We start from the raw sequence: 22,804 nt of genomic DNA, 5'->3' as shown, positions 1-22,804 counted from the left end.
TTGAAGAGTTACATCACATCCAGTGATGCACATGATGTCTTTGCAGATGTTGCCTATCTATTAGTTAGTGTATCACACTGACACTGAAGCTATAGCTCTGCTCCTGCACACCTGCCTTATTGACTGCAGATGGCGTTTGACTCTGAGTCTGAGCTGAAATATAATGTTAGGCGGTCAAAGAGCGCCATCATCCGCCGCTATATATATCGACCCAGATCAGGTCCCCTTGACTGTCTCCTTCACACTGGGAGCGCAGGCACCACAGCAGCTGAATTTTCGCTTGAGCCGGCCGCTGTCCTTGCATTGCGGGGGAAAACAGGGACCTTGCAATGATCTCGCTGGACTTCAATTTCAACGTTTTGACAAGGGACCTGTCGCTGTATCTGGAAAACCAAGTGAAAGTTGGTCTATTTGAATCTGGAGTAGGACTGTCCCTGGTGCTGGGCTTTACCGCCGCATATACCTGCTACTACTTGTTTTCCGTAGCGAAGGTAACTCTCTGACCGGCTGCTTTGAAGAGTCCGTTTTGGGTTCAGTTTAGCCGCTGCCTGCGTTTGTGTTTGCTGTGTTTGATAGAGCCATCAGCGCAGAAGCGACCGCTGCATTTGCTGATGGAGGTTTCTTTCTATTATATAGGCTGCATCTGTCGCCCTGTGGGCTGCTCCTCTGTACATGTGTGATGGATCGCAGGCAAAAGACTGTGTGCTCAGCTGTTAGGCAGAGCTTTGCATTGGCATGTTTGTAGGCTATACATTAAACGAGCAACATTCAATTTAATTGCAGTATCAATGTAGCCTAATTCAATCAATCCGTGACAAGACATTGCAACATTTTGATGACCACTTGATTGGCATTGGCTAAGCTACTGTAGGCCACTACCACAGATGCCGGTAGGCTCCTTATGCAATGCTGCCAGCCATCATTTTTGCAAGTTTGGATCAGCCAAGCTCACAATGATGTAATACTATGATTATAGGCTACCTATTGAATAATCATTTACATTGAAAAAATACAATGGTTGGATTTGAACACAGAATATAATGTAATATAATAGAACAGAACAACTTAGAATAGAATAGAATAGAATCCTACTAGTCAGTCAGTTAGTCAACAACTCTAGCTAACCTGAATGACTGCAGGTTAAAAACAGGTAAGCTTCCACATTGCACAACAAATCTAGACAGTTAAATTCATCATAACTTGGGTCACTGCGCAAATACTGTATGCAGTAGGCTAGCTATCCATTTTAAACGTGTACTGTTAGGCAAACCTACTGTCTTTTATCAGTCAGTTTGTTCAAGTATAAACGCTATGCTGACCTCATATCTGTCCAGTCAAATGGGCTATAGGTCATTCCAAGGAACAACCTGCTTTCCATTACAATCGGCTGCTCAAATTCTCATCATGCCTGAGAATATCTCACACACAGCCTACATTTTGTTAAGGATTTAGTACGTTTTCACAGCTTTGATGATGCAGCAGGGAGATTCATGTAATTTCATGTAAATAGGCAGAGAGACAGAAATGTATAACTCACCATCTTAAGCAATATGTATGGCCAGGCCAGGTGTAAGACAAATATTCATCTATAGCAGCACGCATAGTATATTAAATCACAGTGTGTAGAGCTATAAATGTGTTATTTCATTGGGAGATATACAGCTTTGTATTGTCACTTTCAAATTGAGGTAAGCTCAAAAACTAATTGGATGCCATGACCATAACCCTTCAATTAGTCCCAGAGGGAAAAACAAGAAGATATTAAACTTTTTTAACACCTCAACAGTTTACTTTTACTAAGCTGTTTACTTTTCAATCATCTGACAGTGACATTCATAAACCTATAGCATGCCTCGTTCAATTCTGTTTTACAGAAGCCACAGCTCATCTCGGGGGGTAAGAAGTTCTACCAGTTTCTGAGGGAACAATGTCCGGTGGTGTCAGAGACCTACTACCCCACCTTTTGGTGCTGGGAGAGCCGCATCCAAACGTTGTTGAGACCCTTTGTCACAGCCAAACCCGGGGTCAGCTACAGAAAGTAAGTCCTCAGTCAGAACACAGAGATTGACAAGTATCTACAAATAAAAATGACATCAAGTATAAAATATACTGCAACATCATAACAGTTTCTTCCAAAATGAGAAGTTACTTCATGTGGCAAGCAGACACTCTTTCCCTGGTTCGGGGGGTCTGGAGGTAAAAGCACTCGCCTACCACCTCGGAGACCCAATGCAATTGTATCAATTCCCAGTAGCGGTACTTCCAACTTGGTCAGACGTTCCTACAGACACAATTGGCCGTGTCTGCGGGTGGGAAGCGGGTGCGGTAGGAGTCCTTGTCGCTGCACCAGTGCATTCTCTGGTCGGTCGGGGCGCCTGTTCGTGGGGGGGGGGGACTGAGGGGAATAGCGCTACGTCCTGCCGGTGAAACTCCTCACTGTCAGGTGAGAAAGAAGCGACTGGCCAGTGCACATGTATCGGAGGAAGCATGTGTTAATGTGTTAGTCTACGGCTCTCCCCAGATCGGCAGAGGGGGAGGAGCAACGACCGGGACAGCAGGGGGAATTGGCCCAATAGGCTACAATTGTTGAGAAAATGAGAGAAAAAATTGCTTCCCTGGTTCAAATGTGAAGGTAAACTCGTGCAACAGGCGACCTCAAAGGGCTCATATACATGTATGTAAGTGAGTTACAAAGGTCACATTTGAGATAGTATGCCTACAGTAAACGTTTGTTACTGTATAGGCCTAAATCCCATTCCTACGCACAGGCTTTCTAGGAAGCTTAAGAAATTGGCTTGGTCACTGAGGGACTGCCATTTCCCTTTCCTTCATTCCTTTAATACAGCTTTCACAATTGGAAATAAATCCCGCTCTTGTTCTTAGCCAAGAAAGGCTCAGAGGTGAAAGAGGTCTTTTGTGCCATGATTCTGGCTCCGCCCTCTCATGATGCTGGCTCCGCCCTCTCAATGACGCTGGCTCCAGCCTCTCTGGCTCTGACAATAATGTACATTCTGCTGAAGATTAATGGACAGTGCCTTCCGGACCGTGCCCCCCTGCATACATTAAGTGGATTGAAAATAATTCAACCCGTGGTAGGAAGGGTGTATGCATCATCAGTATTGGTATTAGCTGGAGGTGAATTTGGCTCTGCTCAGAAACTTTTGGGCGTACTCCGTTTAACTTTAATAACACCCCAGCCTATCTATCCAATCTTCTGCACATCTCCACTTCTACTTACAACCTCAGATCGAACGCGGTCATCACTCTCGCCATCCCCAAAACCAAGAACTCCTTTGGTAGCAAAGCCTTCCACTCTGCTGCTGCATCTGCTTGGAATGGGCTCAACACATATTTGTTTTTATTTGTATTGATTCTATTTTTGTGTATGCCTCTATGCCCTCTTGGCCAGGTCATTATTGTAAAAGAGAATGTGTTCTCAATAATCTACCTGGTAAAATAAAGGAAATGATGATGATGATGATGATGAATAAGAAACTGTAGACCCTTAGGACTATTGCAGAGCGTGATCCCATGATTGGCAGGTCATAGGTTCAATCCCCAAAACTGCCAGAATACTGTACCTCTACTGACCTGTGCCATGGATCCCCCTGAGGTCCCATTCTGTGTGTCTGCATGGCAGAGTTAGTGCCTATGTAGGGCTATGTGTGCTTCTCAGGAAGAAATATGGACCAGAAAACTCTTAATTTCACAGTGTGCATGTGGTCATATAGTAAAACACACACACACACACACACACACACACACCGAGGTGTTGAAGTCAGTGGTGCAGGTTTAGGAGCAGTCATATGAGAAAGACCTCTCCCCTGCTGGTCAGTGGATGCTCGATAAGCTTGTCTGGCAATACGGGAGGGAGTGACCATATCCCATAGCGAGAGCCCGAGCTAATATTTTGAAATATAACTAAAGGTTATGACCCTAACCTCGGTTCTATGATTAATATGAATGAGACAGACAACCCTTCTTGCTGGACAGGCGAGAAGAGGTGACGTATCATAACTCTTTGCGCTCGTGAATAGGTAGGTGGGGGCTACATTCCCCTTCTCCCCCGCCCCCCTCTCCATATGCATAGGCTACTCCTGATTGGTCTATCCTCTCACGCTCCAAACGGACATCGTGCTCCAAATGGACACCTCGTGCGCCAAACGGACACACAAGTCACGTATAGAAGCGGTTGCACCGCTTCAAAAAACAATACTCAGAATAAGAGTTTTCAACAAGAGACTGATGTATTTTATTCAGAAATTGGCACATATTGTGCCATTAAGCGCATACAGCATGGACGAATACTTGTTGTTGAATCTCAGTGTCTTGGTTGTTTTCGTTGCTCTGTCGGCAAAATAATACGCTACGAATTCTTGCCCACAATTGTTGGACGGGGTCGTCTGCGATGTCTCTCCCAAGGACATTGGACATTACCTTTGCCTTTGACTGCCCGCTGTCTCCTTAATCGAGGAGATAAATGTTCCGGTAATGCACCGTGTCCGTCCTAGACCACCCGTCTGCTATCAAACCTGGTAAGACTGATGTCATTCACTGAGGCTATGATCATTTCCCTCGGGAGGGGACAGGACCTCTACCCATAATCAAGTTACCCAAGGTTTGCCCAAGGACGGAGACCCTGAAAGCTCCAATCTGTCACAGACTGTCTGGAGTGAAATTCCACTCATCTCCTCGTCCGATGAGAGGATTAGCATGTGTATAAAAGAGGTCTCCTCCCTCTCTGTGGGTTGCTCACGCAGGATTGGCCCTCTCTGACCTCTCTTGTCTCCTCCCTCTCTGTGGGTTGCTCACTCGGGATTGGCCCTCTCTGACCTCTTGTCTCCTCCCTCTCTGTGGGTTGGTCAGTCACGATTGGCCCCCCTCTGACCTCTTCAAGTCTCACCTCAGGTGCATATTTCATGGCCGTTCTGTAATTTCATGCCGATGTCTCTACCACAGGCTGGCTAAGGTGGCTCAGTGCTCTGTGTGTGTGTGTGTGTGTGTGTGTGTGTGTGTGTGTGTGTGTGTGTGTGTGTGTGTGTGTGTGTGTGTGTGTGTGCGCACTCACTGGATGATAGCCCTGAGAGTGAACCACCTCATCTGCCAGGCTAGGTTTGGAGCCCAGAAATTGATTCAGCATAAGAATCCACTGGTGCAATGCCCTCCTCCTTACCTTCACTTGCTGTGTTTCTTGCAAAGCACACTGACAGGACGATCGCAAGGGAAATGAAGTAGCTGTCAGCAAGCAGTGCGCAGGGGCCCTCTCTACTGACATATCAAATTCCCTTCGACAATGCTTGTGATTGATAATTTGATACGCTGGAGAAATCATTTTACGTGGACTTAAACCAAAAAAAATGTTATCGCGCAGAGAACTGAGCCAAGAAAGAATACCGTTAGTTTCTGCGGAATGTTTTGCAAGTTTAGGTCGATTTTAACAGTTGAAAACCCACCATTTAAAATGATACTTATCGTTCCGAAAGGTTTGGTCCTGTGTATTATGTTTGCTAGATGGGAGGGATAGAAGGTGTTGGTCGGAAAAATCTTTGTTGGCTCATTTGTGTGTCCCACTTGTGTCTGCAGTGAGCTCATTAAGGCAGCAGATGGGGGACAGATCTCTTTGGATTGGTTCGACAACGACGACAGCCCCTCTCATCCCGACACGGCCACCCGACCCACAGTGCTGCTTCTCCCCGGCCTCACCGGCACCAGCCGAGAGTCCTACATCCTCCACATGGTCCAACAGAGCCGGGATCTGGGCTATAGGTGGGTGGCCTTGGCCGGCGGAGACACTTCCTGGCTCCGGTTCAGCACTGTGCACACAGAGCCATTGACACACTCTGTGCCTTATGTTTCAATTTGCCATTCATGTCAAGAACTGTTTTCCCCCCCATTCAGTGCAAGTCACAAATCAGAATAACTGCTCCTGCAATGATTCCCATATCGATTTGTGAGGTCAAACCCAACATCCGCGCTATTGTAATGATCTTAGGACTTTTATATAATGGGTGTATGCGTAAGTGGTGCTAGGGGTTACGTCAGGTGAAAGTGGGCAGCCAAGCTCTCTCTCTGTGTCCGGTGCTGCCCCCTTTGTATATAGCCAAACACTGCACATCAAGCTTCAAGGAGATGCGGAGGGAGGCAGTTTTCTCCAAAAGGCCCATTCTGTGCACTCATTCTCTCAGCCAGACCGGGGCTGGGCCTGGGAAGAGAGCAGGCAAAGTCAGCATCTTGCACCCCTCCTCGCCCCTATGTAGCTTCATGAATTGCAGCTTATCCTGGTCCCAAGGGCATAACTCTTCGGTTTGAGAAGTGGGGGAGGGGGGGGAGGAGGGACACAATAAGTGCAGGGAGGGGAGAGGCCGGGGGGCGGGGGGCTTCCATTTTTTTTAAATCCCTCCAAAATACATTAAGATAGCAAGGCCTTGAGGAGCGCCATCGAAAAATTCATCTTGTGATTTGGTATAAAAGAATTGTATTTTTTCGAATTGGTGGCAAGCAATAATTATTCTGTTTTGGAAATTGCTCATAAACCTTATTGTCAATCCACATAGGAAAACCATATACCCTGAATGCCCTAGGTGTCCTAGCAACCCCTTTGGATATGGCCATGCTGATTTTTCCATTGCCAAAGCTTTGCCTACATTTGGAGTGTTAGTTAGCCCCCTTGCCGACAACCTAGCATGACAGAGTTGGTACCAATGGATGTCCTCAGTCTTCTAGTTTCATTTGATACCAGTATCTTCACTCTAGCTTTAAAACTGAGCCTTCTACAGCCTCTGAAAGACAGTAATGTCGGCCCATGTCTGCAATTTTTGCTATTAAAAAGTAGGCGGGGGGACGACAAAATGTGGATTTTGAAAAGAGAGGGGGACATGTCCCCCCCCTGTCCCTAAGGAACTTCCTCCCTTGCCTGGTACAAGCTTTGCAGCTTAGCCAACACCAGCTAGTCTCTGCTGCAGTGAGTGTACAGTACATAAGCACCCCGCACCTTATCTAGCCCCACCCCGACTGCTGAGTTACACCGATAGAAACAGCAGGTCTGACTCCACCAGATAATAGATGACTAGCGAGAGATGTGCGGGGTGGGGGGGGGGGGGGGGGGGAGGGGATGCTGATGCCTTCACTTTACAGTACACATATAGAATGCTGGGCCTCTTTGCATGTCTCATCATATTCTCAATGTTTTTGTAAAAATGAATTTGGGGCACTGTGTTCCTCTGAACGCTCTCTTGGGAGACAACAAACATGCTCACCCAGGCTTAGCACAAATCTATTGCCATGTACAGGTATGCTTGTGTTCGATGAAATAGCGACGCCTTGCGTTTACTATAAAGAGTTACACAAAACGGGAATGTAATGATTCAAGCCATCACTTAGGAAATATCACATCACATCATATAGAAGAATAATATAAGAATTGATGAGAGCATGTGTTTTGGCTGTATTTCAGGTGTGTGGTGTTCAACAATAGAGGGGTCTCCGGTGAAACACTATTGGTAAGAATTGAACATTTCTCACAAATTAGCCTCAGATTTATCCCCCGGTAATTCTTGACTTGCCATTTGTTTGTCTAGAAAGGCAGACAAAGGGGACTTGTCAGTGGCAGTCGGCTTTTTCCATTTGTCAGTATGCCAGCTCCCTAGTAGAGTTGTCCTTTCCAGTCGGCTCAAAGCATGTCTGCGCATACGTGTCGCGCCCTAAGCGCATGCTGCACAGACAGTGTTGTTACACTGCACGGATTTCACAGATAGTGTTGTTACACTGCAGGGATTTCACAAACAGTGTTGTTATACTACAGGGATTTCACAAACAGTGTTGTTATACTACAGGGATTTCACAAACAGTGTTGTTATACTACAAGGATTTCACAAACAGTGTTGTTATACTGCAAGGATTTCACAAACAGTGTTGTTATACTACAGGGATTTCACAAACAGTGTTGTTATACTGAAGGGATTTCACAAACAGTGTTGTTATACTACAGGGATTTCACAAACAGTGTTGTTATACTGCAGGGATTTCACAGACAGTGTTGTTACACAGCAGGGATTTCACAAACAGTGTTGTTACACTGCAGGGATTTCACAGACAGTGTTGTTATACTACAGGGATTTCACAGACAGTGTTGTTACGCAGCAGGGACTTCCGCTAAGTTGCAGGTGGATAGATAATTTTAATGCCGACCCACAGAAATAAGAGCTGGTGGAGCACGTGCACTGCAGCTCTGACACCTGACTTTATCCCTCCTCTTACTCCCACTTATATTTAGCCAACCAAATGAGCCTGAGCTCTTGTAGATAGTACGCCCACTGCGTTTCATGTCTGTCCCCTCTGTCTTTACATCTTCATGTCTGTCCCCTCTGTCCTTACACCTTCATGTCTGTCCCCTCTGTCCTTACACCTTCATGTCTGTCCCCTCTGTCTTTGCGCCTTTATGTCTGTCCCCTCTGTCCTTACACCTTCATGTCTGTCCCCTTTGTCTTTACGCCTTCATGTCTGTCCCCTCTGTCCTTACACCTTCATGTCTGTCCCCTCTGTCTTTACGCCTTCATGTCTGTCCCCTCTGTCTTTATGTCCTTACGTCTTCATGTCTGTCCCCTTTGTCTTTATGCCTTCATGTCTGTCCCCTCTGTCTTTACGCCTTCATGTGTTTCCCCTCTGTCTTTACGCCTTCATGTCTGTCTCTTCTGTCTTTACACCTTCATGTCTGTCCCCTCTGTCTTTACGCCTTCATTTCTGTCCCCTCTGTCTTTACGCCTTCATGTCTTTCCCCTCTGTCTTTACGCCTTCATGTCTGTCCCCTCTGTCTTTACTCCTTCATGTCTGTTCCCTCTGTCTTTACGCCTTCATGTCTGTCCCCTCTGTCCATACACCTTCATGTCTGTCCCCTCTGTCTTTACACCTTCATGTCTGTCCCCTCTGTCTTTACGCCTTCATTTCTGTCCCCTCTGTCTTTACGCCTTCATGTCTTTCCCCTCTGTCTTTACGCCTTCATGTCTGTCCCCTCTGTCTTTACGCCTTCATGTCTGTCCCCGCTGTCTTTACTCCATCATGTCTGTCCCCTCTGTCTTTACGCCTTCATGTCTGTCCCCGCTGTCTTTACTCCATCATGTCTGTCCCCTCTGTCTTTACGCCTTCATGTCTGTCCCCTCTGTCTTTACGCCTTCATGTCTGTCCCCTCTGTCTTTACGCCTTCATGTCTGTCCCCTCTGTCTTTACGCCTTCATGTCTGTCCCCTCTGTCTTTACGCCTTCATGTCTGTCCCCTCTGTCTTTACGCCTTCATGTCTGTCCCCTCTGTCTTTACGCCTTCATGTCTGTCCCCTCTGTCTATACGCCTTCATGTCTGTCCCCTCTGTCTTTACGCCTTCATGTCTGTCCCCTCTGTCTATACGCCTTCATGTCTGTCCCCTCTGTCTTTACGCCTTCATGTCTGTCCCCTCTGTCTTTACGCCTTCATGTCTGTCCCCTCTGTCTTTACGCCTTCATGTCTGTCCCCTCTGTCTTTACGCCTTCATGTCTGTCCCCTCTGTCTTTACGTCTTCATGTCTGTCCCCTCTGTCTTTACGCCTTCATGTCTGTCCCCTCTGTCTTTACGCCTTCATGTCTGTCCCCTCTGTCTTTACGCCTTCATGTCTGTCCCCTCTGTCTTTACGCCTTCATGTCTGTCCCCTCTGTCTTTACGCCTTCATGTCTGTCCCCTCTGTCTTTACGCCTTCATGTCTGTCCCCTCTGTCTTTACGCCTTCATGTCTGTCCCCTCTGTCTTTACGCCTTCATGTCTGTCCCCTCTGTCTTTACGCCTTCATGTCTGTCCCCTCTGTCTTTACGCCTTCATGTCTGTCCCCTCTGTCTATACGCCTTCATGTCTGTCCCCTCTGTCTTTACGCCTTCATGTCTGTCCCCTCTGTCTTTACGCCTTCATGTCTGTCCCCTCTGTCTTTACGTCTTCATGTCTGTCCCCTCTGTCTTTACGCCTTCATGTCTGTCCCCTCTGTCTTTACGCCTTCATGTCTGTCCCCTCTGTCTTTACGCCTTCATGTCTGTCCCCTCTGTCTATACGCCTTCATGTCTGTCCCCTCTGTCTTTACGCCTTCATGTCTGTCCCCTCTGTCTTTACGCCTTCATGTCTGTCCCCTCTGTCTTTACGCCTTCATGTCTGTCCCCTCTGTCTTTACGCCTTCATGTCTGTCCCCTCTGTCTTTACGCCTTCATGTCTGTCCCCTCTGTCTTTACGCCTTCATGTCTGTCCCCTCTGTCTTTACGCCTTCATGTCTGTCCCCTCTGTCTTTACGCCTTCATGTCTGTCCCCTCTGTCTTTACGCCTTCATGTCTGTCCCCTCTGTCTTTACGCCTTCATGTCTGTCCCCTCTGTCTTTACGCCTTCATGTCTGTCCCCTCTGTCTTTACGCCTTCATGTCTGTCCCCTCTGTCTTTACGCCTTCATGTCTGTCCCCTCTGTCTTTACGCCTTCATGTCTGTCCCCTCTGTCTTTACACCTTCATGTCTGTCCCCTCTGTCTTTACACCTTCATGTCTGTCCCCTCTGTCTTTACGCCTTGGCTTTTGAACAGAGTTACAGTCTTTACAAGCGACAGCCTGATCTAATCATACCGTCAGTGTCACACAAAGATCTCATCCAGTGCACAAATGGTGTTTTCTCACAGCCAAGGTTGACCCACAATCCATCCAATGTTCCTTGAGATAACTGCTCATCTGAATCAATGGCTGGTCTATGTCTTGTTGCCACTGTGTCGTTTTCACTCACTCGGCCTCAGCTGCACATTATTCTGACAGACGCTGTCAAATGGACAGACATTGTGTTTGTTGTGTGTGAGCTATGTTGTGTGTGAGCTATGTTGTGTGTGAGCTATGTTGTGTGTGAGCTATGTTGTGTGTGAGCTATGTTGTGTGTGAGCTATGTTGTGTGTGAGCTAGGTGAAACTGACATTGTGTTTGTTGTGTGTGAGCTATGTTGTGTGTGAGCTATGTTGTGTGTGAGCTATGTTGTGTGTGAGCTATGTTGTGTGTGAGCTAGGTGAAACTGACATTGTGTTTGTTGTGTGTGAGCTATGTTGTGTGTGAGCTATGTTGTGTGTGAGCTAGGTGAAACTGACATTGTGTTTGTTGTGTGTGAGCTATGTTGTGTGTGAGCTATGTTGTGTGTGAGCTAGGTGAAACTGACATTGTGTTTGTTGTGTGTGAGCTAGGTGAAACTGAGAATGAGGTTCACGGTTTAGCTGCGAGCAGCAGCTCTATAAGTCACTCTGTCGCTCAGTTGGTCGGTCGGTCCACAAAAAGTTCACCACCCTAAGCGGCCACAGTGTGTTCGCCCTACGAGGCTGAAATTGGGCATGGAGGTCAAGTGTGTGTGTGTGTGTGTGTGTGTGTGTGTGTGTGCTGGCTAAAATTGGCTAAAAGGGGGCGGTAGGGTGCACATTTCAAAATGCAGGGTGGCAGAGGCAGAGTAGGGTGGGCTGCCCCTACCAATCCTGCATTTCGGAAATTCGCATATGTGGTCGCAGCTATTGCAACTTGAGTTGTGCTTCAGAAAGGAAAACTGTTTTTGTGTACCAGATTTCATTTGCCAGGCTTAGGAGAAGAAGCAGAATATTTTGTTTATGCCCGAGCTGATAATATGTAATTCTGTAATGAAATGAAATGTATTGAAATGTTTGACCGCCGTAACGGTAACTTGGGTGTCTTGTAAACCCATGAGGGTTGGGCACTTTCTGTGCATGGCACAAAACTCAAATCAAATCAAATCAAATCAAATCAAATGTGGTACTTGAGCAAAGTATAGAATGTGACTCAGTTTGCTGAGTTGATTCCAGTATGTATTCTCTAGGTCATATTCAGAATTGAGTGGGCTCGGCTGTATTCACATTTTAAGAGAAGAAAAGAGTTTTGAGTTCTGTAACCTTGCCACTGTATCAAGTGGTGGTTGTAAAGAGGGAATTTCAGCTGGGGAATTGTGCTATATTTTATGCAAATGATTTAGCATTTATAAGCTCTTGTGAATGTTTCCTCTGTGGCTGGTTAGTGTGAATACTGTCCATTGTTTAAATAGGCCAGTGCTGTAGAATGGCCTGCTGTGTGAAAGATGCCCCCTGCTTCAAAGACTCCTCTAAGGGCTAGTGCCCTAATTCTAGACCTTGTGAAGAGCAATTACCAGACTTCCTTGCTGTACAGTAGCATTGGAGTATAAGGTGAGTCAGGGGTGGTGGGATTAGGGATTCATTCATTATTATTGATGAAGTCGCTGCGGTGCCGTAATGCCGTTTGGCTGCACCGCTGCAGTGCACGTTCACGTTTACAACAGGGCAGCACATGTCAGGAGAGACCAGCGGGCTTGGATAGGCTACTGCTACAGCACAGAGCCAGGTTACTGAAGCTACTGCTACAGCACAGAGCCAGGTGACTGAAGCTACTACTACAGCACAGAGCCAGGTGACTGAAGCTACTGCTACAGCACAGAGCCAGGTGACTGAAGCTACTACTACAGCACAGAGCCAGGTGACCGAAGCTACTACTACAGCACAGAGCCAGGTGACCGAAGCTACTACTACAGCACAGAGCCAGGTGACTGAAGCTACTGCTACAGCACAGAGCCAGGTGACTGAAGCTACTGCTACAGCACAGAGCCAGGTGACTGAAGCTACTGCTACAGCACAGAGCCAGGTGACTGAAGCTACTACTACAGCACAGAGCCAGGTGACTGAGGCTACTACTACAGCACAGAGCCAGGTGACTGAAGCTACTACTACAGCACAGAGCCAGGTGACTGAAGCTACTGCTACAGCACAGAGCCAGGTGACTGAAGCTACTGCTACAGCACAGAGCCAGGTGACTGAAGCTACTGCTACAGCACAGAGCCAGGTGACTGAAGCTACTACTACAGCACAGAGCCAGGTGACTGAAGCTACTACTACAGCACAGAGCCAGGTGACTGAAGCAGTAGGCTGTCACGACCAGCAATATTGAACGACGCAGAACAAATAACGTTAACGTTACAGATCCTGACCAACAACGTGTGTGTGTGTGTGTGTGTGTGTGTGTGTGTGTGTGTGTGTGTGTGTGTGTGTGGCTGGCAGAAAACAGACAGAATTACTGGCGAGTTAGATTCATGTGGGCTCAGTTGTGAACCTAACATTACGTTAAGTAGAGATAGAAACACAGCAGCAGCAGCCTATGTAATGGAGCGTGCAATCACTCACATTGGGTTGAAACAGGAAAGAACGTGAACTTTCTTCTTGGTATTAACATTTTCACAACAACACAACCGACTTCTGCTTATCCTCCCCTCCCCCTCCTCCTCTCCGCTCTACCGCTTCTCTGAACTGGCTGCGCTTGTTTAATGCCGCCCGCGCATTGCGGGTGAGTGGAGTTGGCCTTTTGTTATTATCAAATCTGCAAAACTTTTATTCAAACAGATCATTAATCATGAAGGTCTGATGTAGTAGGCTCAGAGGTCGATGGGGGTCGGCCCATCGACGATGGTCGATGCCATCGTCCATCGTGCCAACCCTAGTTGGCTGTCTACTTCTGCTCAAAGATCTGAATACACTCTATATAATTCCCCCCCAAAACCTTCTACAGATTTCAGTGCTTGTCAGTTAGTGTGCTTTACTAGGTTCTGCTGTGGTGGCGTCACTGCGAAGGCCACAACTTCAGAGGAAAAACTGCAGTGTAGAAAACAAGACTTTGCCTCGAGATTCTGCTTGAATTTTAATGAGCCACCATAGCTCAAGAGAGCCGACAGCATCCTCACAAATAGGCCTTGTTAAATAGACTCCTCCAAGCTGATTTGCTGTGTATGTATAAGTAACCTGAATTGCTTCAAGTGGGAAGGTATTTTCCCCATTTCCCCAACAGCATAAACCACTGTAAAGTTTCCATAGTGCAATTATCTTAGCTAGAAATTCCCTGTTAAATAGTAATAACACGGTACTTATCAAGATTAACTGAAAATTGGACATCGTTGTGTGGGGAGGGGTCTAACTCCCACGGGTCCACTAGTGATACGAATGTGAAGTGTCTGAGGGTGTGAGTGAGCAGAATTGTGTTCGGCCACAGCTATGTCATTTTACGTGCGATCGGGCTGAATCTTTCAGGAAGTGTAAAGAGCACCCATGTGGGTGACCTAACAGAGCTGGACTTTTGAATTAGGTAATGAGGGCCGACTAAATGGGCAAAAATAGCTAATTAGTGGCCAAAATGCCTCAACACGGGTTCAGCACCATGGAGAGCTCCAGAGTGGAACAGCACACAGGTGAGCTGAGTTGTACAGTAATCAGCCACTAAAGAGGACTATGAAAACCTGGGGAGAGAGAGGAGAGGCTGCATGCCAACTCTGTGAGCGAGGCTTGACTAATAAATGGCCAGTCACACGCTAGTCTCTTAAATAGCAGGATTCCTGAGGGTCGCAGGTTCGCGCTCCCGTGTTACCTCCGGCTTGGTTGGGCGTCCATACAGGCATGATTGGCTGTGTCTGCAGGTGGGACACCGGATTAAGGGTATGTGTCCTGGTCGCTGCACTAGCGCCTCCTCTGGTCGGTCGGGGCGCCTGGCCTGTTCGGGGCGGAAGGGAACTGGTGGGAATAGCGTGATCCTCCCATGTGCTACGTCCTGCTGGTGAAGCTCCCCGCTGTCAGGTGAAAAGAAGCGGCTGGCAACTGCATATGTCTTGGAGGAAGCATGGTGCTAGTCTACGGCTCTCCCCAGATCGGCAGAGGGTGGAGCATTGACTGGGGCAGCAGGGGGAAATTGGCCAAGTACAGTTGGCGAGAAAATGGGAGGATTTATTTTATTTTATTTGTAGTGTGCGAGGCCTCACATTTCTCACAATGAAAATACAATTTCCACTGCTCATATATATGCTCATATATATAGCGAGGGAGAAATCTGCGAGCACTTTGCGTCCATGTGTGTATGTCTGTATTTAGCTGCTGGCCTGGGTTTATATGGTCATATACTAGGATGTCCTAGTCCAAAAGCAAAGTGCTGCAACATAGTGTGTTAATGTATTATCTCAGGGTTATTTCAGTTTTACAATTACTATCATTTTTTTTTTTTTACTTTTACATTTTCAATATTACTTAATTTTCAAATTAATGTTGTTGTTTTTTTGTTGTTTTTTTATTCCAATAGTTCATGTTGGGTTGTATAGGGTGAAGTGCAAAATGTTTTGCCTGGGTCCAGACCTTTGAATCCACCCACTCCACCGAGTAATGAGTGTAACGAGTTGACCATTCAGTCTGATATCAAGCAACAAAATGTTGTGAGTCCAGAAATGAGCTCATTGTGTTCCATAAGCCATTAAGATTGGAGAGAGGATGCAGCCTTTTCCTGCACAAAAGGTATCCAGGAAATGCTTCAATGACTTCTTCATATTAAAACAATTTGCAACTTTCCAATTCAAAGGTATTGTGCGTTTTGGTGCAAGGGTGGCCAGTGCTAAAACAAATTGGGCAGATGTACACTGAATGCCAATGGATTGAGTACCCAACAAGCAAGTCCAGGGGTGTCCAAACCTCTTTGAATGGGGGCCAGATTAGATAATGTGAAAATACTGGGGGGGCCAGGCCAGCTGCTTCTCGCATCATACTAGAAATAAAATAAAATTCAAAATAAATCACATACAATACAATTGTACTCTAAGGATTTTGTTTACCATCTGAAAACGTTAGTTCTGCCTTAAGGGCAGTTTATATTACAGGGATTTATGGTGGTTGCGACCGACCATGATCATATTCCATCATTGGTGGCAGTGTTTATACTTCCAGCGACGGGCGATATGGCATCTTTGCGATGATGATTGCGACCATCGCCAAGACTTCATTTGGATTCAACTTTGACCCCATCGCTGGCTCAAGAAAGTTCTGCTAGCTCTTGTTTTTCTACCTCCATGTCTTGAGAGAAAATGAAAATGAAGCAAATGAAATGAAACTGCACCTCTGCATTGCCTTCTCCTATCGCCTAGTGTTTATACTTCTTCTCCAAAATCAGCGTCCAGCGATAATGGAACGTAATGTGACGTTCAGCGATGCTCGCCGGGCGATCATAAATTGCTTTACTCTAAACTGCCCTAATCTGCCTCTGCTGTTCCTACTTAGTGCTTGTCTACAAACTGTATGGTAGTGCTGTCATCATTAATTTGAATGGAAACATTTCATATTGAACTTGCTTGATTAACGAATACTGTGTGGAGGGCCACATATATTTCGAGAGACAAGCCGAGGGTCACTTAAAATCCGTCCGCGGGCCGCAATTGGCCCCCGGGCTGGACACTTTGGACGTGCCTGCTGTAGTCGGACATAGGTTAGACTCGGCTAGACAGCTAAAGCGTGATTGGCTGAATAGGAAGAACCGGCTAGCTCTAGCAAAAGTGTTAACACACCTAATCAGCTTATGCAAGCAGGGGAGCGGGCAAGAGAAGAGAGAAGGAGAGGAAATGAAAAGCGTAGATAGTCTTCCTGACTGAACTTACACTAAGTTTCATTTACTGTAGGTGCTGCCTGGGTGTATACTATAAACCCAGGCAGCATAATGCTATGCATATATGCTGCCTATATATACATATATACATATATGACATATACATTATGACCCTATAAACTTTATAGGGTCATATATGTAGGATGTCTTCTCTGGCCACCTGTGTATTAGCATGCCAAAGTGTGTATGTTAATAAGCCCCCGCTGGTTCCAAAAGCAAAGTGCTGCAATTGTCTGTTACTGTATTCTCTCAGGGTTATTTCAGTTTTATAATTACTATTAGTTTCTATTTTATTTTTAAAATAATAATAATGATAATGACTTAATTTTCAAATACATGACATGCTAGTTTTAGGTTTTTATTTGTTTTTTTTCACCTTTTCCTCCCTCCCCCCACTGTTGCAAAGGCAGGTCAAAACAAAACCGTACAAAAAGCCCATGCTGGGTTATATAGATGGTTTCACTCGAATTCTGTTGCTAGGGAACAGTTTGAGCCATAACCTATTTCCTGTCACCTCCTGTATTAGCAAACACTGCAACAGGAAATAAGATAGGGTGCATTTAGAATGTTTATCTTGTCAAGTTGAAACGGTCTATTCAGCTTATGTAGAAGAGACAGTCTGGCTTGAGAGACTAACAGGAAGTGTAAACTGTAGAAATCAGAACTTCCGATTGTGTTTACACTTCATGTGACTCATAAACCTAGTCTGACTCATAATGTGAATCAAACTAGGTTTGACCAGGTGAGTCAGACAAGTTTTGAGCATGTAAAACAGCCGGCGTTTTGAACAGGAAGTTGTGACGCAATGGGTAAAGTGGGTGGGGCTACATTACGTGAATAGGGAGAAGTACAACCTTTTGTGAGTCCAGAAATGACCTCATTGTGTTCCATAAGCCATTTACCTCCCCGATCCAAAGATTGTTGTCTCTTTCATGCTTCAAAGCTTCAGGAAATCCTCCAAGGACTTTGAAAGAATATCTCTTATTGTGTCCCAGAGGCCCTTAATACTGTAGCTGGACAATGCCATAGTGAATTCACAACAACCATGCTAACATAAGTCTGAAAGGGTCTGATGGATTTTTTTTAAGTCTCTTTAATTAATGGTCCAAATATATAAAGACAACTTTAAAGAATATATACCGGTAGGTCTTCCCCCCCCCCTTCCCATTTCTGTCAGGTTTAGAGACGGGGCCATATCTTACGCCCCGGACAAGGGCAAGGGTGACCCAGTGGTAATTACAAGAAAAAGAGGGAGATTTTGAGTGGTAGAAACTAGCAAAGATAATTTGCCCTTGCACTAAGCGACTAAGGTGACCAGATGTCCCGGGGACAGTCCCCGTTTTTGGGGACCTGTCCCCGAAAATGTCCCCGATTTTCTACTGGCGTCTGCAGCCGAAATAACTCTAGCTGTAGCGGGCTCATTCTTAAATCTAGTGAAGATACTTATGGCCAATTCCACTCAAGCAAAAAGGTTGCGGGAGGCTTACGGGCGAGTTAAAAGCATATCAAAGCATCACATGTCTATGCAGCCCATTGATCCAGGCATCCAACAAGTGTTTACATGCTGCTTCCTGCTGGTCCAGGAAATCTTGAACAATGAAAAAGCACTTATGACTACACTGAAAATACTTTTTGAGATCTGAGGCTACTCATAAAACATCCGGCGCTGTAGGTTTGGACGGCCAGGCCTAATGCTGCTGGAGAACACATTGACATTTTGCAAAGGGGCACAGTGAATGAAGTGTGTGTGTGTGTGTGTGTGTGTGTGTGTGTGTGTGTGTGTGTGTGTGTGTGTGTGTGTGTGTGTGTGTGTGTGTGTGTGTGTGTGTGTGTGTGTGTATGTGTGTGAGGGAGGGGGGCCGGACAACATAAATGAAACTGGAATCATCCCCCTTTTTTATTTCATAGGTAATAACATTGGATACTTTAATGATATATTGATTGCCGGACTGGAAATGTCCCCGATTTTCATCTTCTTGTACTTGCACTGGGCAAAAGATATGGCCCAGGAACTTCAGCTTCAGATTGGTCTCAATTCCACCCCCCCAATTTACTGAGCTGTTTTTCCAAGGCTACTTCTCGTTGTAGCGTTAAGAGAGAAAGAAAGAGTGACAGCCTTGTCTTTCCCCCCCACCCAGACTCCCAGAACCTACTGTGCTGCTAACACAGAGGACCTGGAGGCCGTGATCGAGCACATCCAGAGGACCAACCAAGCTGCTCCAGTCATGGCCGCCGGAGTCTCCATGGGCGGGTAATGGAGCGCTTCACTACCAGCTGACTGTTAATACTGACCTGTCACTGCACAGTGAGGCGCAGCCGCTGGTCATGAGTAATGAGGGCGTTTAGCGCTCGTGATATCTCTACTAATCCATGATCCCACAATGTGGCTTTAAAGCTGCACGAGGCAACTTCACACATTGGCCGCTCCACGTGGCAGTTAGAGGGCGCTGTTTGAAAAATGGGAACTTTGATGTTAGTGAACTACACACAGTATGCCCGTGCCTACGGCCTGCAGAGGTGGAAAGTAACTAATTACATTTACTCTCGTTACTGTAATTACCGTAAGTAGCTTTTTTGTGTACTTGTACTTTTTTGAGTATTTTTTAAAATCAAGAATTTTACTTTTACTTAGTAAAGTAAATTTTGTTTGAAGTAATGTACTTTGTTACATTTTAAATTGCTTCAGTTACAAAGTAAAATAAATCCAAAGTTTCTCCCAAGTTTTCTATGAACTGCGGACCAGAAACTGTCCAATCTATTGGCCCTCGCTAACTGCCAGTGTTGCCAACTTGTTTCCAAAGAAAGTAGCTATTGGCTGCTCAAAGAGTCGCTAGAAGTCACCAGATGACATCATATGCTAATTAGCATACTGATATATAACCTACAGTCCCTGCTTTCAACAGAGGGAGGGGGGTTATACTGTGTGTGGGAAGCGCTGTGATCATCAGACCTCTACCTACCATCAGCCGTATCAAATGCTTTGATACGGAATGACAGAAGGTGAATGACAGATAGTCAGACAGGCAAAAGATCTGATGTTGGTGAGTCAAGCTCGATCTGGACAGAGCCAAACTGCTTGTATTTTGCTCTCAAATTGCCTTGTGTAGCTTTAAATCAAAGAAAAGAATATAACAGGCGGCCGGCTAGTGCAGTGGTAGATTCCCTGCCTATCAATACAGCACGAGGGTCGCAGGTTCGAGCCCCCGTGCTACCTCTGGCTTGGTCGGACGTCCATACAGGCACAATTGGCTGTGTCTGCGGGTGGGAAAGCGGAGTAAGGGTATGTTGTGTCCTGGTCACTGCACTAGTAGTTCCTCCTCTGGTTGTTTGGGGCACCTGTTCAGGGGGAGGGGAACTGGGGGGAATTACATGATCCTCCCACACGCTACGTCGCTGACCGGTGGAAAAAAGCGACACGTGGATCGGAGGAAGCATGTGCTAGTCTACAACTCTCCCAAGATTGGAAGAGGGGGGTGGAACAACGACTCTGGGACAGCAGGGGGAATTGGCCAAGTACAATTACATATAAAATATCCCTATCCCTCAACTCTCCCTCCCTCTGTCCTGTCCCCTCTTCTGTCCCCTCTGTCCCTCCATATTCAGGATGATGCTGGCCAACTACTTGGGACGCAAGGGGCGGGAAACCTGTCTGAAGGGGGTTGTGGTCTTCTCAGCGGGCTGGGACGTGTTTGAGTGCACCGCCTCGCTGGAGAAACCCCTGGACCGTTTCCTCTTCAACTCCTACCTCACCAGCTGCCTGCAAGCCTCTGTGGACAGGTCTGCTGGGGCCAGAGTGGGATTAACCCAGATTAGCCGTTACTTTGCTGCAGTTTGACCACGTCTGCTCTGCTGCCTTTTGCCATTATTTTCACACTGTAAATTCAGTCCCTCCTTAATATTTGCTTTTTTATATGATGGTAAAAGGGTTGGCTTAATACTAGTAACAGTAGTTTTAAAACCCTGTGTTTTAACCTGTGCACAATAATGTGAGTACTACCTAGAAACGTGTACCCGATTATTTCTCAATTCTTAATTCATAATTTCATTGTGTTAGATCCCTGTAATCACATTATGTATGAGAGAGAATGACATGAAGTACTGCAGTGTGGCTGTGCACTTACAATACTTTAAGAACACTAGAGCATGCACATGTGGCAGTGGTGGCATAACAGTTAGAGAAGCGAGCTTGTGACCGGAAGGTCGTCGGTTCAATCCCCGGGACCGGCAGCATAAATCTGGATGGGGAACGTGAAAAGGCAGCGCTTGCCCCTCCCTCATTACCACCACTGAGGTGCCCTTGAGCAAGGCCCTTAACCCCAACTGCTCCAGTGGAGCTGGTCAGTGGCCAGCAGATCAGACTGTGGTTGTACTGGTCAGCTTCCAGGTATGAATGTGTGAGTGTGAATGGGAACAGGGCACTCCTGAAAAAGAGAGCATTGCTCTCAGTGAGTCTCCCCCTGTATAAATAAAGGTGCAAAAAAAAAACAACAACATGCAAATAGGTCAATGCAGGTGCAAAATTACAATAAAAAAAGAGTGCCACAAGTGCAAATCAGCTCAGTGATGACTAATAACTCACTGGGAGCTGATTTGCAGTTGTGGATATTTGCAATACTTTTCCACGGGTCAAGTGTTGCTGAAACATTAAGAGAGCTATGCAAAGCGTTTCCCCTGTCAGCAACGGGTGACAGACATCTGTGTTTTCTCTCCCCTCCAGACACAGACCGGTGCTTGAGAAGAGTTACGACATAGATCATGTCATGAAGGTAGGGATTCTTTGCAGCGACACACTACTAGCCCATGAGGTAACTCATGTCATTTGAACCCAGTTTGCCTTGCTTACCTCACTGTCTGCATGCTAACCCGATCTGCACAGGCAAAGACCATCCGCCAGTTTGACGAGAGGTTCACCTCCATCATGTTTGGGTATCCCACCAATGACGACTACTACCGCGATGCCAGTCCAATCCACAGGCTGAAGTCTGTGCAGGTGCCAATGCTGTGTCTGAACGCTGCTGACGACGTCTTTTCTCCCTCTCACGGTCAGTCCCAGCCAGCTGCATATCCATACCAGAGGAGAGAGCAATGGTTAAAAAACAAGTTGTCCATATAACTTTACTGCACTATCAAGCCTTATCTTTAAAACAAGTTATCCATATAACTTTACTGCACTATCAAGCCTTATCTTTAAAACAAGTTATCCATATAACTTTACTGCACTATCAAGCCTTATCTTTAAAACAAGTTATCCATATAACTTTACTGCACTATCAAGCCTTATCTTTAAAACAAGTTATCCATATAACCTTACTGCACTATCAAGCCTTATCTTTAAAACAAGTTATTCATATAACTTTACTGCACTATCAAGCCTTATCTTTAAAACAAGTTATCCATATAACCTTACTGCACTATCAAGCCTTATCTTTAAAACAAGTTATTCATATAACTTTACTGCACTATCAAGCCTTATCTTTAAAACAAGTTGTCCATATAACTTTACTGCACTATCAAGCCTTATCTTTAAAACAAGTTATCCTTATAACGAGGGGGGGATAATGAGGGGGTATTAGGAATGGAAAACTATACTCCATAAGGCCTAAAATCCGAGGACAGGACCTGAATGCTTTGTTTTGTCTGCAGCCATCCCAGTGGAGACTGTGAAGCAGAACCCCAATCTGGCCCTTCTCATCACTTGTCACGGTGGCCATATTGGTTTCCTGGAGGGCCTGTGGCCTCGGCAGAGCACCTACATGGATCGGGTCTTCAAGCAGTTTGCCAAGGCGGTCATCGAGCAAGGCAGCCGGCTCACAGACATGTCCTGATAAGACCACTTCCAAAACATCTTCCTCTCCTCTGACTTCTGTCCTTCCCTCTCTTTCCTTCCTTCCTTCTCTAGCTAATCCTCTCTGCTACATTTCCTTGCTTCCTTCTTTCATTCTCTACCTAAGCCAGTGGTTCCCAACCTTAGGGTCACGACCCTAAGTGGGGTCACCTGGAATCCAAATAGAGTACCCTGATTTTTTTTTTTACACACCACACCCAATTTAAAACTACTGAAGATGGGTCACTTGCAATCTTTCTTTTCTTTTCTTTTCTTTTCTTTTCTTTTCTTTTCTTTTCTTTTCTTTTCTTTTCTTTTCTTTAGTTCTGAGTTTAAAGTGATAATCTGTTAAGATTTCAGTCTTGTTCTCTTGGGTGACACCTACAGTATGGCGATGAGTGGTAATTGCAGCTGAGATCCAAACAGTGCGTTGCATTATGTAACATTACTAATGTCACATAATGTCACTATATACTGCAAAGG

General features: G+C 45.9%; 1 protein-coding gene across 1 annotated transcript; it reads left to right on the top strand.

Moving 5' to 3' along the window:
- Positions 1-323: 323 nt before the first annotated feature.
- On the top strand, positions 324-22,322 carry LOC310792154 (phospholipase ABHD3-like; the record flags this gene model as incomplete). The annotated part of the gene is made up of 9 exons (XM_083653878.1): positions 324-491; positions 1,875-2,038; positions 5,584-5,766; positions 7,454-7,499; positions 18,636-18,748; positions 20,101-20,274; positions 21,215-21,263; positions 21,374-21,539; positions 22,141-22,322. Exons 1-9 carry the CDS (start codon positions 330-332, stop codon positions 22,320-22,322), a joined length of 1,239 nt encoding a protein of 412 aa, XP_083510004.1. The 5' UTR covers positions 324-329.
- Between the last annotated feature and the right edge of the window lie 482 nt (positions 22,323-22,804).

The sequence above is a fragment of the Poromitra crassiceps genome (genome assembly GCF_964638095.1).
Source record: "Poromitra crassiceps genome assembly, chromosome: 17".
Taxonomy (NCBI): Eukaryota; Metazoa; Chordata; class Actinopteri; order Beryciformes; family Melamphaidae; genus Poromitra; species Poromitra crassiceps.
The sequence above is the reverse complement of the archived record's forward strand: the minus strand, read 5'-3'. Positions and strand labels throughout refer to the sequence as shown.